Below are 15,790 nucleotides of genomic sequence, written 5' to 3'. Positions count from 1 at the left end.
TGTTTCTGACAAAGAAGGATTTGGGCTAGACTGTGACTTGAAACTGTCCTTAGCTCAGTGTTTGCCCAGCACCTAATACAATGGAGTCTAGGTCCCAAATGAGGCTTCAAGGTCACTGCTTTCAGTAAGGAGAGGTGCATAAACTTAACTGCCTTGAACAGTCCCTTGTGGTATTGTAATTCTGATATCCAACTGAGGCATGATTACTCCCTACTCAGGACTGGAGAGCATTAATTTGATTCCCACCAAAACTAGCAAGAAATTGCGACTCCCATTTGTAAGTCACATCCTGCTGGCTAGCCAATGGAGCCAAGGCTCTGCCAATGTGCTTCTCAGCTGCTAGGGAGAAAGTACAGGGAGAAAGTGGATATACAGTACCTGCTTTAGTCTTGTGGGCCCAGTAACCCAAGACACATGATATATCCAAACATAAGCGATGTGCTTATTCACCCCACACTCCATTGCACAGGCACTTAGGCCTGGTCTCCTTTACATAGTTATATCGATATAAGGCAGCTTACACTGATCTAACTCCATAAGCATCCATGCTAAATGTAGCTCCCACCAATACAAGTTGCCCACTATACTGAATTGATAACACCACCTTCACAAGAAGTGTAACAGATAGATGTGGTTAGGACAACACAGTTGCTGTTATACTTCATTACTATATCACCTGTTCGCTGTCAGCCCTGGTGTGGAACTATCTGAGCACCCCACACAGTCAATGAAAGCACTCCCAGTGAGGACACACACTGCCACCAGGAGCATACTGTGGACATGAAACATCACTTTAAACACATCCTCTTAACTTGTCTACATTATAAAATTAAGTCATGCCCTTAAAGTCACAAGTAGTCAGTCATCATCATCAGGGGTACTTCTGCACTAAACCCTGTGGAATACTTAGTAGTTTATAAAGGCACCCTGGATGTACCATTAGTCTCAAGAAGAGGAAGACATAGCTGGCTATTAACTGCTAACAAAATATGATTACAGTGAAATGTTTAAAAAAAGTTAGTATGAGCCACATTTTTTTTTCTTTTTAAAGAAAAAAAATCTGCCCAAAATACAATTGTTGGAGGATATTTTGATTACTGTGACACAAAAACTGTTAGGAAAATAAAGGTAATTGGGAACACATTCATTTTTTCTGAACAGGAGCCTTGTGGCACTTTAAAAAACTAATAAATATATCTGGGCATAAGCTTTTGCGGGCTGAACCCACTTTGTCAGATGCATGAAATGGAAACTTTAGTTTGGCAAGTACATATATACACACACACACACACTATTTGCATATATACACCTGCCAAACTCAAGTTGCTGTTTCGTGCATCTGTCAAAGTGGGTTTCAGCCCACAAAAGCTTATGCCCAAATATATTCGTTAAAGTGCCAAAAGACTCTTCATTGTTTTTGCTGAAGTAGACTAACACGGCTACACCTCTGAAACATCTCTTCAGAAAGTGTATTAGATGACAGAGCAATGAGGGTGTATTACTCTAATATCCATTATACCGCTTTCTTTATTTTAAATCTACGGTTCCAGTTCTTCTCCAGCATGAGCGGGGATGCATCCGCAAGGAAGTAGCAGACATTTTATGGTTGTTAGCAACCTTGCTGCACTTCCATGAGCACAAAAACACTTAGGAAGAAAGATTAAAAGCAAAATTTTTACTTTGCTTCCTCCCCTATTCTCTTATTCTTTGTGTTGTTGCTTTTCCCCACTTCATTTCAATTTCTCCTTTTTGCTCATTTATTTCTGTTAATAGTTTGCCTCATTTATTTTTCTTTCAAATATTGTTGGCTGTCCCCATCCTAAGTGCATCTTCAGTGATGTTTCTATTGCAGCAGTTTCGCTGTCCAGTGTCTCTCCTGACACTTTTCGTTGCATTCTTGACAAAGACTCTAATGCAGTGATAGTGAACTTGTTTTCAAAAGAGCAACTGCTATGATTGAGTACAGAGCTGCAGTAGAAACAAGTGCAGAGGCACAGCAAGGAGGACAGAAAACACAATCAGAAAAAGAACATTTCAGAAAAACACATTGAAATTATTTTTATTTTTAGAGGAATTAAAAAAAATATGAATATTGACATTGCATTTAAAAAACCTTGCAAGATTTTACACTGTCCAATCTCACTGAAAATCCAACATCATTGAGCTGGAAATCACATCAAGTATCTCTATCGGAGCTTTGCTCAGTGGATATCAAGATGAAAATTTCAAAGTAAAGACATTTTTAAAAAGCCAGAATGCTGGAACCTGAAAGTGCTCTACACCAAACATATCAAAACCCACCACACCTCTGGGGGACATGGCAATTTACAGCACTGTCAAAAACTTAGACAAGTCACACAAACTGTGTGAAGCACCTTACATAATAAATAATCCTAACTAAAGGAAGCCTGAAACATCTGAATCTGATTTTTAAAATATCAGATTTTGTTTGAACTTTAAGCAGATTTTTTTATATCTGCTACTTCTGACTCCATTCTTTTTTTTTTTTTTTTAAACTTCTTAGGTACTGCACTGAGATTGTTCCTTGCAGAATAAATGTAAAATACTTAATGGGTATGGCCGGTGTTTTCCTTTCTACGTCAAATATAAGCTAAAATCGATCTCAGAATAGCTGACAAATTTATTAAAATCTCAAAACTAGAGTGGACTTTAAAATACTTGATTTTTAGAAAAAGAATGTATAGGCATGATGCAAGCATTTGATTCGTTCTTCACTAGAGCTGAAGTAGTACATACGCACCACTATTTTAAAATTAGATTTTTCCCATGGCGTAAGGTCAGGAAAGCTTTGTACAAAAGCTTTGTAGTTTTCATTTTCTTAAAAGCTTTTTCAGCTGCTAGAATAGTTACACATAAGACATGAGGTCAAAAAAAATACAGTAGTAACAATGTGAAATGTTAGTGGCTTCTGGGGTGGAAGGAGAACTGGGTTAAAAAGCATCGACTCCCAGGAAGCTGTCACATTCCACCACTGCAGTAATTGTCAATGTTTGTGGAGCTGACCTATAAATCTAATTTTTTGTCTAAAGTCATTCTCTGGTGGTATAAGGACAGTAGTCCTTGAAGAATCACATTAAATGTATACATAGCACTATAAATTGTGTCAAACTTTGCATTTCATTACAAAAGCAGTTTTTCTTTTAGGCTGAGGGTTTGTTTTTTTTTTATTTTATTTAGTAACAGTTGAAGAATGGGAACAAAATCAAATCCTAAAATGCTGACAGAGAAAATCTGAAAGCCATTTTTATACTACAAAATGTCTCTTTTAAAAGAAACCCAAAAACTTAACTATTCTATTCCCCCAAATAATAAGAACAAATAGGAGTGAAAAATAACTGGGTGTTAGGAAGGGGAAACATTCATAAAACTAAACCCTAATTTTGCTAGGACAAAATTCCGAACGCTCATCAGCACAGAGCTCTCACTGAGGTTTATGGCCCAGGTTTTGCAGAGGGAATGAATATGGAACATACCACAAATGCTACAGCTTAGGGAAGAAAATTATGCCCTTACCTCAGCGGTGGTTTACTACTCCACAATACACTGAACAAGTGTGGACTACCCCTAAAATGCGAGGCTGTATGTACACCTTAAATTCCAATGCAAAGCCGAAATCATTTAGTTTTCATTATAGTAGAAGGTCAGGACAATTAAAATCGGTTTTATTCAGTAGTTTTACAGTGAAAACTATATAAACTATACTTTTCAATTAAATCGTGCCCTGAAAAAATTGTTGTTTTAAGACTGCTAACCTTAGTGAAGAAAATTAGATGTCTCAGCAAATATCAATTCTGTGCTAAAAATGTCAGCAAAGAAAAAAATAAAAATATCTTAATTTACAATAAGCAGTCTGAACACCAAAGACAACAGAAACCACAAAGTGTCAGGCTCCAGCCACTGGCAGACAGGTTACTCCAAATATTTACAGAACTTTGTATCTTCCTTTGTTGGTTGGCTGGTATGAATTTTGCTGTAAATAAAGAGGAAAAATTAGTCAACCACAGCTGTAGTTGAAAACAGAGAAGCGAACAGCTAAGTCATACAGTTTTAGATTGCTCATCATTAACCTTTCCTTTGGCAGTTGGAAAGAACTTTTATATAGAGCTGAGAGATTTAAAAAAACACAGCAAAGCTAGATTAGTAAAGGCACAAGAAAAGCAACTGAACCCTTGAGTTGTTGGTTGAGAAGCATCCACTACCAGCAGTTCTGCCTGAACCTGACAAAGTATTTTTGGAGGTTGTTCAACAGAAAGGCATGGTTTATGGTTCTGGAAGATTCAAAATTCAATCTCCCAAGGCAAGCTCCAGGTTAAAAACAAGGAGGCTAACACTGCATGCAGAAGACTACTGCTTCAGGGTGTGCTACACAGAGCAACAGATAGAAAGAAAAACAAACCTCAACACAGTACAAACAGTACTAAAAAACAAAAAAAGTTGAAGACCAATCTGTTACAAGTTCCACTCTGCCTGACAGAATTAATGCCAGGAAACTAACTGGTTTGTTAAGATGCAATAAAGGCTAGCTCCTATTTGGCAAAATTCTGTTGATGTCTTGTGTCTGCATAGAACACCTATGAGCACAGACTGATCCACACAACGGAGAAACTTATTTTCTTCGCTATTCCTCTGTACAGCATCTTTTAGATCTGCAGCTTACAGTGCCAGATAGTAATATTTATGCTCTAGTGCTCATATAAAATTTTTGAATCGTGTTATTGTTCAGCTTTAAAAAGCCAAGCACATTCTTCTGAAATAAGGTATGTTCCACTTACCAGTCTGATAAGTTCTTCTTTTATAAGCCTAGTGATTTCTGCCTTTGCTTTCTGCACAGCCAGTTCATTGGCACCTGGAGACAAAACAGGAAGAAATAAAATATTAATCCTTCCACACACAGCCTAAGAAGTAAAACTGCGAGTTACTTTTAGTAACCCCATATAGAATGCCAAACACATTTTAAAAGTTTGCTGTTGAATTGTTTGCTATTGTGGCTTACCACATCTGGTTTAGGTTTTTTTAATATATGAAGGATATATTTAAAATTTCATCTCATATTTTACACTACCCACAAACACCTAGAATATCAGCTACTTTGCAGACATACACGTCAGCAACAGAGCATGCCAGAGTAGCCATAAGATGAATTGAGACACAAGTTGCAGGCAGTAGATTTGATTAGATATGATCCCTCCATGGTGCTGTTAGACAACAGCATCATTTTGTCTCTTCTTCCTGTCAACTTGAGTAAGGTTTCCACATTTGCTGTCGGTTTTTAGCACAAAGCAAATTCTTGTTATTCTTTGTTGATTATTATGTTGTACAGCCACCACACAAACACCTTCACACTGGGTAGGGTAGGAATATCTTGTGCATCCTACATCATTACAGCTCCATGAGACAGCTGGAAAAACTAACAAAACAAAAAGCAGTCAAGTAGCACTTTAAAGACTAGCAAAATAGTTTATTAGGTGAGCTTTCGAATAAACTATTTTGCTAGTCTTTAAAGTGCTACTTGACTGCTTTTTGTTTTGATAGTGTATAGACTAGCACGGCTTCCTCTCTGTTACTATCTAAACAAACAAGTGGCTTTGTTGGGTTCTCACATTTCCATAACCAAAGTTGTTCTGGGAGTGAGGAACCAAAGGTTACTTCCATACGGAGTCTCAAGCCAAGTTCCATCCTGCACTGGGGACAAGTTTTTAATTTAAATATATGTCATACTTACTCTCTATAGCCAAGTAAATTTTTCGTTCTCCTTCTTTGGGCTCTTTGCCTGGAGGAAAGTATGTTCCTCTGATTGTAATGGCAGCTTCAGAATATTCACTGATTCTCTGCAGAGCTTCCTTAGAGGTAACCTTCCATCTAGCAGTCTGCAGAAGAAAAAGGTGTAGGAAAAAGGGCAGGGAAGAAGATTTTATAAAAGAGGACCCAGAGGATTAGTTAACAAAATTATATATAGCGAGAGCTATTTAAACAGAAACGTCTTTCATGGCAAATGAATTTGAATCAGTTCTTTAAAAATGAGGACCCACATCCAAATGAACATATACCACAACAGGTTTTAGCATCACTAGCTCGTGTGTCATGAAAATATGGGGGCACAGAAGGGGAGAAGAACAATGGTGAGAGCTCACAAGTGTCTCCATTTTACTCTGTGGGAAGTTTAGAAGCCCGAAGTTCGAGAAGTAGCACTTCCTTCATTTAGGAACTGAGACTTCAATAGAAAGAGTCTATTAGACACACTGTTATACAAGAGAACAGTTTGGCTCATTCATGAAATAATTCGTATCACCTACTACATTCTAGGACGCAAAGGTGGGGGGAGTATGAGGGACAAGCTCAGCGTTAGCATACAGATCGTAATGTAGATATGTAAATGCAACAGTCAAGAGACATGGGCCTGTACCAGAGTTATATTAGCACGAACAAAGAAAAGCCAGATCTTTTCAATATTATACAGGAAGATGTGATACGATTTAGATACTAACAGGCTCAAGGGCAGAGCTCCACATTTTCATATGGTAAGAAACTCTCATAGACCATATCTAAATAACTATGCATTTTTTGTGCTAGGAAAGAAAGTCAATAGATACATGGTGCAGATTACACAACCAAGCTAACGTCACAGGGCTTTATTGGATATGGGTGATAAAGATCTAGGATACAGCTAAAATCTCACTGTGGGAATGAACATGTTATAAACCTGCACAGAGAGTGTGAAAGAAAGCACTGTGTTCAGTGATTGACATTAAAATATGATTAAAGAAAAAAAACTGTTACTTGCCTGTGGGAAATCATTGATCTCCAATTCCTCCTCATATCTCTTAAATGACTCATTCTGTCCTCCCTCCTGTTTTTCTTCCTCTTGTTTTTCTATGGGCACATAATTGAGCTTGGCATTTATCTTTTCAGCCAGTTGCTCTGCAATAGTTTTGGCAGATACAGTAGGAGCTTGAATTGTGCCTCCTCTCAAGATAGCATTTGTAGCCTGCTGCATCACATCCTGTAATAAACACGTCTACATTCATTATAAGGGACCATAAAAATCTGACCTTTACCGCACCAGTTTTGTTACAAAATTTCTATACATATTAAATGTCCATGTAGGCAACTTTGACATTTTCCTTCCCCTCAAAAAAGCCTTGTCACATTTCCAACTCTAAATGCTATAGATATTCCAGACTGCCCCTAGCAAAATAAAATTTAATTTCAACTCATCCCATATACTTCTTGTCCAGTTACCAAGGTCGGAAAATGACCATATGCTCCTTCCTGTGCTGGAAATAAAAACCGAATAGAGCACAAGGACTGCTCTGACAATATACTTTGTTCTTTAGTTCACCTAAAACATTATATACTACAAACTGAAATCCCTGAACACTGAACTAGAAACTCTCTTGGACACAATAGCTTCCATTGAAATATATTCTAAAAAGCTTAAACTTTCACATGCACTTTATTGCTTTATACATGGAGTAAGTTCATCGCTGTTAACTCAGGGTTTGAGTTGGATTAAAATCCCCCTTCCATCCCCAAGCCTTCAAGGAATCAGACATTCACAGTGACCATGCTGATTCCAAAGGTGGAAATTCAAAACAAACCAACCATCTCCTGAAAAGACTAATAAAATTCATACACATTCAAAATCAAACTACAAAGCTCTACAGCCAAAAAAAAAAAATGAATGGTATATGACATACTTCAGCAGACAGACATTTTGTAATTCTAGAAATGTTAACAAAATTAATTAGTTGTACCTGGTAAAATTAGCTATAAATTAACCCCTTTGTGCTAAAGCAAATCATGGGTTCCACGTTTTTGATCTAATACATTTTGGCTGTGTCTACACTAGCCCCCTTCTTCGAAGAGGGCATGGTAATCAGCTCAAGCAGGGAATAGCAATGAGGTGCTGTGCTGAATATGCAGCACATCATTAAGCTAATTCTCACTGCGGCAACTCTGAAGCACCGGCATGCCATGTAGCCACAGGCTCTCTGAAGTTGCCACAGCGAGAATTGGCCTGATGAGGTGCTACATATTCACTGCATCACCACGTTGCTTTTCCCCGCTTGGGTTGATTACCATGCCCCCTTCGAAGAAGGGGGCTAGTGCAGACACAGCCTGTCACATAAAAAAAGGTAACAAAACTGTCAAAGACTCATGTGGTTTACTGTTAAATTACTGATTAAAGAACCTAATTAGAACAATATGTTAACATTGTAAAACACAAATTAAATACATTCCATTAACATTTAGTAAAAAAGGATTGGTAAAGAGAATGACCTTAAAGTGAAACGGGACAAATACTTGTGCTTCTGCGCCAAGATTCTTCTGAGCATTAATTCTTAAAGCTAATCTTTTCGCAATTTCCAGTTTTTCTGCATTACCGGCTGTTGGTGCAGGAACATTAGATGTTCCCGGTGCTGCCATGTCTTTTACTCTCTTTTTCGAATTGAACATGCTCTCAATTTGTTCATCAATCTAAGGAAGAGAACAATCATAGCAGTACATTTAGTATTATGCAATTTTTCTCTACAGACAGTAAGAAAACATCAGTGTGCATTCACTTTGTTTTTCAAAATATAAATTTTTAATCTTGCTAGACTAAATGCTGATGAAGTTTGCACAGAATTGCAGTGCACTAAGAGGAAGGATGATCTTGGGGTCAGGAAAGGGACTGGATATGAGGAGATTGAAAACCTATTTCTGGCTGTGCCACACATTTACTTTTTACCTTTAACATGGCATTTAACCTGAGTCCTTCAGTTTCAGGTTAATTAAGAGTAAGCATTTTGAGATTCTCACATGGAAAATGGCATTTACGTTCTTTAAACAATCTCACACTTCATTTGAGGGAGAAACAGTGTTTACATTGTGGTTTGTAAAGGAAGATTTCCAGCAGCAGTTCTTCAATAGCTCTTGTACCAGCAGTCAAGAGTTATTTTGCAGGTCATGGAACAGGTACAAAATATTGAGGAAAAGTGCCAAATATGAACCTAGAAATGGGAAAAGCTGCTATCTATTTCTTTCAGGCACTATGGCTACAACAATCTTGTAGCATTCATTTTATTTTGTGTAAGAAGATTCACTTTGCAAAGGCAGAAAAGTGTCTGTGCCATTTTGAAATCAAGTATCATCCATATTTACTTTGTTTATAAAAATGCCAATAAGTGACAAATGGCACATTTGTAACTGTTCAGGAGATCTATGCCCTCCTACATTAAAGCAAGCAAAGATTTACACGAGATGTATCTAGTAAATTAGAGGGTTGTGTGGAATAGCAGAATTCCATCCAATTCTAAGTCAGCAATTTGTTATTACACTGAGTTGTACTTTTATGAATCACTAGCAGAATTACCTGGCATTTCTTGGGTTCTCAAATCAATTAAGCTTTTTGGGGCTTTTTGGAAAATAAAATAAATATGCACATGCTTTATTTCAATTGTGGTATTTTTTCAAAAATTAAGAAAAAAGCAACTCATATTAATAAAACAAAGTGATCAAAACATAACAGAGCTTGTTGGTAGACATTATTTACAGGGGTTTTTTTGACTTTTGCTCCCAAAAACAGGTTTTTCCACACTTCCCACTTTGGATGTAGCAACAGAGTAGCTCATGTCCAAAGCAATCCATTCTTAAATTCACTCCTAAAATTTTAAAGAACTGACTCTGAGCTTAATTTATCGTTACTGCAAATGCAAGTCATCCTGGAAAACGCAGATGCCTCAACTCAAACAGATAATCTGCTGATATAAATGGAGTCCATGGTATAAACACAGCTTCCCCTTTATCAATTCCACACACTATAGCTATGTCTACACTTGCCTCCTTGTTTGAAAGGGGCATGGTAATCAGCCTGATTGGAGAATATTAATGAAGTGCTGGGATAAATATGCAGCACTTCATTAGGCTAATTCTCCCTATGGTAACTTTGAAGTGTCCAACTTCTAAGAGTTGGCATGCCATGTAGCCACAGTCACTTCGAAGTGCCTTTACTCCACAAAAATTTTGACACTTCGAAGTTGCTGCAGGGAGACTTAGCCGAATGAAGTGCTGACTGTTCATCGCACCACTTCATCAGTATTCTCCGATCAGGCTGATTACCACGCCCTCTTCAAAGAAGGGGGCATGGGTAGACACAACCAATGGTAGCTTTGCATAAAACCTTTGAAACCACACACCACCAAAGTCTTTTGCCTTTATAGAGTCTTGGAGCATCTAAATTTCTTACAAACATGACTGGACATCCAACTTTCAGCACCACGTTACATTGTGGCATACTGCTTGGACAGAGTGAATTAAGAAATTCTGTGGGATATTGAACTGTTCAATTGATGTCTACAGCAGTGTCAATTGAGTTCAGCACACAGTCTGTCCAGGGAGTTCTCCTTACATTTCAAAATTAATTGTAGCAACATACTTTCATTTTTTGGAGCTAAGACAGCATGCTCACACAACCACTTTTGGCAGTTAATTCAAGTACTTGGAAAGACTTTGGTCTTGAACGTTCTTATTGCATCCCCAATACTAAAGACATTTTCAGTAAATGTGAAACTATTGGAATTTGGGTCAGTTGATAATTTCCATTCCCCAAATCCATGAGTTTAGCAGCAAAATTTCCCAGAATTCACATCTAGCTGCAAATAAACTCCATGTTGGTTGTAAGGTTCAATTCATGAACTTTATTCCAAAGTGGTGATGATTTTAAACATGATTTCAATTCATCAGCTATTGTGCCTCTAGGAATAACTGGCAATGTTTGGCAAAAGTCACCAGCTAAAATAACTGTTAATTCCACCCAAAATTGCTTGATTTCTTTTTATGTCCCATAGAGTTCTGTTTAATGCTTCCATTCTGTTCTTGAGGATCATTGTGCATGCATTCATTCCAAATGATAACTTTAACTTCTAATAACTTTGTAGTACCAGCTCCTTTGCTTATGTTACAAAGTGGACACTCTGCCTGGTGTAAGTTCAAAAACAATTTTAAAACAGAATGAGCAGTGTGATCTCTGCAAAGCAATATTGCTATAATTCCACAAAATCCTACTGCAGTATCAATTTGAGAGTGTTTCAGGCACATCCTATTTTCCTGGTACAACCAAACCCTTATTTTGCTTTGAGTTATGATAAAAGGGAGCTATATACTAAGCAGATCAACTCTCTAAAATCTATAGTAGACTGATTGCATGGAATACTGTAAAATTCCTAAAAATGTGATTTTTTTTTCTAATGCTTACATCAAGAGCTGTATCTTCATCATCTGAATCCTGAAGGCCAAGAGCAGCTTTTTGTAGTTTCTTTCGCTCGTTAGCCAAAGCCTGTTCTGTTTCATCAAACTTGAATCCTTTGCCAGAGAAGCCACTGCTCTTTTTAATAATCTTCCCCTCCTGTAAAACAGGTATGTTTATTTTAAAAAGTCATTGGAAACATGAAAACTTTTAAAAGACATTTCCAAAAATAGCAAGTAGTCTTATTCACAATTATTTTAACTGCTAATTATGTTAAATGAAAAGAAAATCAAGATATTTACTAGGCTTTTCAAACTTTGAAACAACAATTTTACAGCTATTTTATATCAAATGAGTAGATAAAAGCAACATTTTTGTTTGAGTAAAATTAAAATGTTCATTGTAACAGAATTTTCTCCTTAGTAGACAAGGCACACATTACACTAAACGTTTGAACTATGTGCCCAAATACTGTACCTGAGTGAACATAAATTAATTATCAAGGCTACAACACTATCATTTGTCTTTTATGTGACTTCTAACAAAATAAGGTCTCAAGACTGCTCACATATATCTGATTTACAACACTCAAATTCATAAGAAAAATCTTGCACACACAACGGACCCAATCCTGCAAGCATTTAATACCTATTTGACCTTACACGAGTTGCCCCAACGGAGTCACTGAGATCATCTCGAGTATAAAAGTGTGTGTGCAGAAATGGGACCAGCAGCGCAAAAGCACAACTCATCAAGAAGAAAAAAGGTTACTTGCAGCCTTCTGTTGATCTTTGAAGTCACTCCAGAGTTTTTCCAGCTCAGCAGGAATCGGTTTCCCTGACAATTCCAACGCCTTAATTATATCACCAGCATACCGTGCTTGATCTTCAGTAATGAAAGTGTACGCATACCCCTATTAAACATTAATAAAATATTATGATTTTTCAATAAAAATTCATGAAGACCACTTATTCTACAAAGCAACCACAAAAAAGTAAAACTGCATTTTTTAACAAACTTCCTTTTTACAAGGAATGCAAACTAACTAACGTGCTTAGCATGTAAGCTGATATAATCATTCCACCACTCATCATGAAATCTAGTTCTGGTCACGGTTGTAAGTTTGGAATGTGAAGTCTTCCAGGGTCACTCAAGCACATTTCCCAAGCATGTGTGACATCAAATGATCAGCAGCTGAGACAAGTTCTTGGAGAAGTGTTATTCAAAGCATTTTCTAAGTTCCACACAATTATGGTAGAGGAGTTTTTAAATTTAGATCAGTCTCACACTTGATGACTTTGACAATCTCAGTGGAGTTCTTTTTTGCTATTAATATTTGTATTACTGTAGTGCCTTGCAGCCCTTCTCATCAAATGCCAAAAAAACAAACAAACAAACATTCCCCAACCCCTGCGTTGGATAACTATATTAGACAAACAGGGCAAGGTTCTAAACAGTTAAGAAGAAAAATTACTTTTACATACTTTGTTGCCAGCTCGTCCAGTTCGGCCTGCTCTGTGCACATAATCTTCATAATGGTTGGGACAGCTGTAATTGACTACCAGCATTAGTTGCTTTACATCCAGGCCCCGTGCTGCTACAGATGTGGCCACAAGAAGTTTGCATGCTCCGTTCTTAAAATCATTAATGATGCTGTCTCTATCATATTGATCAATACCTGCAAGGAGCCACACAGAACAGCTCATTTTTAAACAGTTTGATTTAAATTTTATGCATTTATTTTCTTAGAATTTTAAATAAAAAGCATCCTCACAGAGCCTGACAGAGTCAAAACCTAATACAAAATTCAATTAACATCAGAAACTAATTGGTATATTGTTCAGCACTACAACAGCCTGAGCAACTTATTTATACATCACTCGAAGTTTGGAAGAGGTTTCCATGACCTACATTTTAAAATTACTACTTCATGGCAAAGAAATGAAACAGCCAATAGTTTTGTGGGCTCTGCACAAAACCCATTTTACATTTCATCATCTGCAACTGCAATGAATTATGAGTATTCTCAGAGATGTGTTACCGCCAGACCAATTCATAATCCAGCTGTATAAAGAGCTATGTTGGCATGTTATGTTGTTTTATATGTTAAAAATACCACATCAATTGCAGTTTTATTCAAAATGTGATTAAAAAAAAAGTACATCTGTCAAATGAAAGGCCAAATTTGCAAGGGAGAAAATATTCCAAGGGATATAATGGTACTGTATGGAAATCAAACACCTCTCTTTAACATTACCCAACCCTGTTATTCTAGTTAGAATTAATGTAAGCCCTTAAGATTGCACTCTTACCTCCATGAAGTGACATGCAGGGATAAGAGGCTCTCATTAAATCTTTCAACAACCCATCAGCATGTTCCTGTTTATCGACAAATATGATGACTGATCCTTTCTCCTGATAATGCCCAAGCAGCTCAAGTAACTTCAGGAACTTATTCTCTTCTTCTATCACAATCTGGAAAGCAAGAGGGAAAAAATATAATAGACACAACCCTTTGAAATGGATCAGGGGTATTACAAACTCTTAAGAGGCAAAAGACAAATTGCACAATATTCCTTTTAGTGGGCTTTGATTATTGGGCTAATATCGCAAACAGAACCTATATTTTCTGTATACTGCATCAACACATAGAAGTGAGAGTACTCAAGTTGCCAGTGGTCTAAGATGGTCAAAAACTAGTAAATAAATTACCATCTACAGAGTGATGGGACAGGACAGGATTGGGGAGGGGGAGCAGGAATTAATTATAGCAGAACAGCATAGGGCATGTCTGGGGAAACCTAACTGAAGCAGGGGAAGGAGTCCCAGCTAGGGAGGGCAATGGGAGTGTGTAGCTCAGCTTACATAACCAAGGTAGCGTGCAGCCCTCCATTAAGTGATGCCCAGCATGTGTGTACACAGTAGCACAGAGCAGGGTACACCAAAGAGCAACTCATATATTAATGGCTTCTATGGTGCAACTAATGCCCTAAAGAGGTGGGGGTAGGGAAGGGGAACTAGATGTCACGGAGGATAGCAGGGCTGCTGTCGAAGAAGGAAAGAGACATGCCAGTAATAAAAAAAATGGCCACGATTTTGGGACATAAAACTCATGGATGAGATTTCTCTTAACCAGCCCTGTGAAAAAAAGTACATACTGCAAACATTTCACAACACAACCATCATCCCCAGTTCCTTATAACAAAATGTACAGGAGCAGCATTTAGGACTCGCACATCAACCTTGTGGCTGAGTGGAAAGACCTGTGGCTGAGTGGAAAGACCACCAGACTTGGGCTACCCCCAGCTCTGCCACAGGCCTGCTGGATGACCTTTGGTAGTCATTTCACCTTTCTGAGTCCGTTCCCCTTCTGTAAAAGGGCAAAATGAGGAAAAATGAACAGCATTGTATAGAAGCTAGCTGATGGTCTACACTGGAAACTATCAGCATAGCTACGTCTTCAAAAACTCCACTCCCCGATGGCTACTTTCACACTACAGCATAATTTCGATAGGCAAATGTCTGGAAGGCATCTTCCAGATGGCCAGCTTTTGAAAGAGTGTGTCTACACACCAAAAGTGGATAGACCCTTCGATCTGCTCTTTCAAAAGAGTGCATCCACACAGCAACAAGCGCTCTTTCAAAAGAACGGGACAGGAAACACCGTGGATGGGTTCACATGGTGCACAAGCCCTTCCGGGGCCCACAGCCAGCTGTTCCCTTAACAGGACCCCTCCCAAGCACCGGCACCCTGCACACCCTGAGGGCTGCTTTGCAGCACACAGCACTGCAGACTTGGCGCATGGAGCGAAGCCTTGCGCAAACCTCCATGGATCACCAGCAGTTCCCCGATGGAGAAATCCTTTAGGCCATGGTCACCCTGCTGGTCACGTTGCTTATGGCCATCCTCGAGCACTTCCAGCTGCCTAGACACCTTCCTGCAGGTTGCCTCTTTGGGGGCAACGGCCGTCTCTGCTTCCATGGGCCAGATGTACCCATGGGGCTATCCCACCAGCTTTGTGGTGGGTACCTACCTGGCAGTCCCTCCAGGAACTCAGAGGCGGCCCAGGTAGAGGGTGCCTGACTGAACGTCTCCAAGGGGATTGCTATGACAAGGGTGCCATTGCTGGAGCCCTCGTCATTGCTTGGGGGCTCCATTTCTTGCTCCACCTGCTGGGGTATGGTGACATTCGAGGGTCCCAGGTGGTCCTCTGGCTCTGTGTTTGGCTCCTGCTCTGGCCTGGTGGTGTCAAGCACCCTGACATGCAGGGATGCCTCCTTCTGCCCAACGAGGCCACTGAGCTTCTGGAAGTGGGGAATAGTGGAGGCTGCTGCCCCTGAGCAACTGACTGCATCCCAAGCCCAGCAGTATGCCTGCTGCAGCTCCTTAATCCTACTGTGGACCTGGTCAGCTGTGCGCACGGGTGGCCCTGGGAGCTCAGGCCAGTTGAGAGCTGGCCAAATGCAGTGGCATTTCAGCACCAGCTGCTGGTGTGGAGCAGGAGCCCCTCACCCCCCCCCCCCCCCAACAGTCCCAGTAAT

General features: G+C 39.0%; 1 protein-coding gene across 1 annotated transcript in view; it reads right to left on the bottom strand.

Moving 5' to 3' along the window:
- Positions 1-2,043: 2,043 nt before the first annotated feature.
- DDX46 (DEAD-box helicase 46) overlaps positions 2,044-15,790 on the bottom strand; it is a 33,913-nt gene continuing 20,166 nt past the window's right edge. Inside the window, exons 15-23 of the mRNA XM_075009376.1 lie at positions 13,561-13,723; positions 12,733-12,926; positions 12,024-12,161; positions 11,258-11,407; positions 8,302-8,499; positions 6,803-7,021; positions 5,744-5,888; positions 4,794-4,867; positions 2,044-3,991 (exon numbers count right to left, since the gene is read on the bottom strand). Coding sequence (XP_074865477.1) covers positions 3,944-3,991; positions 4,794-4,867; positions 5,744-5,888; positions 6,803-7,021; positions 8,302-8,499; positions 11,258-11,407; positions 12,024-12,161; positions 12,733-12,926; positions 13,561-13,723 — 1,329 coding nt within the window. The 3' untranslated portion in view covers positions 2,044-3,943. The remainder of the gene's footprint in view (positions 3,992-4,793; positions 4,868-5,743; positions 5,889-6,802; positions 7,022-8,301; positions 8,500-11,257; positions 11,408-12,023; positions 12,162-12,732; positions 12,927-13,560; positions 13,724-15,790) is intronic.

This window comes from Carettochelys insculpta, chromosome 15 (genome assembly GCF_033958435.1).
Source record: "Carettochelys insculpta isolate YL-2023 chromosome 15, ASM3395843v1, whole genome shotgun sequence".
NCBI lineage: Eukaryota > Metazoa > Chordata > Testudines > Carettochelyidae > Carettochelys > Carettochelys insculpta.
Note: the sequence above shows the minus strand (reverse complement) of the source record. Positions and strands in the feature narration are given on the sequence as shown.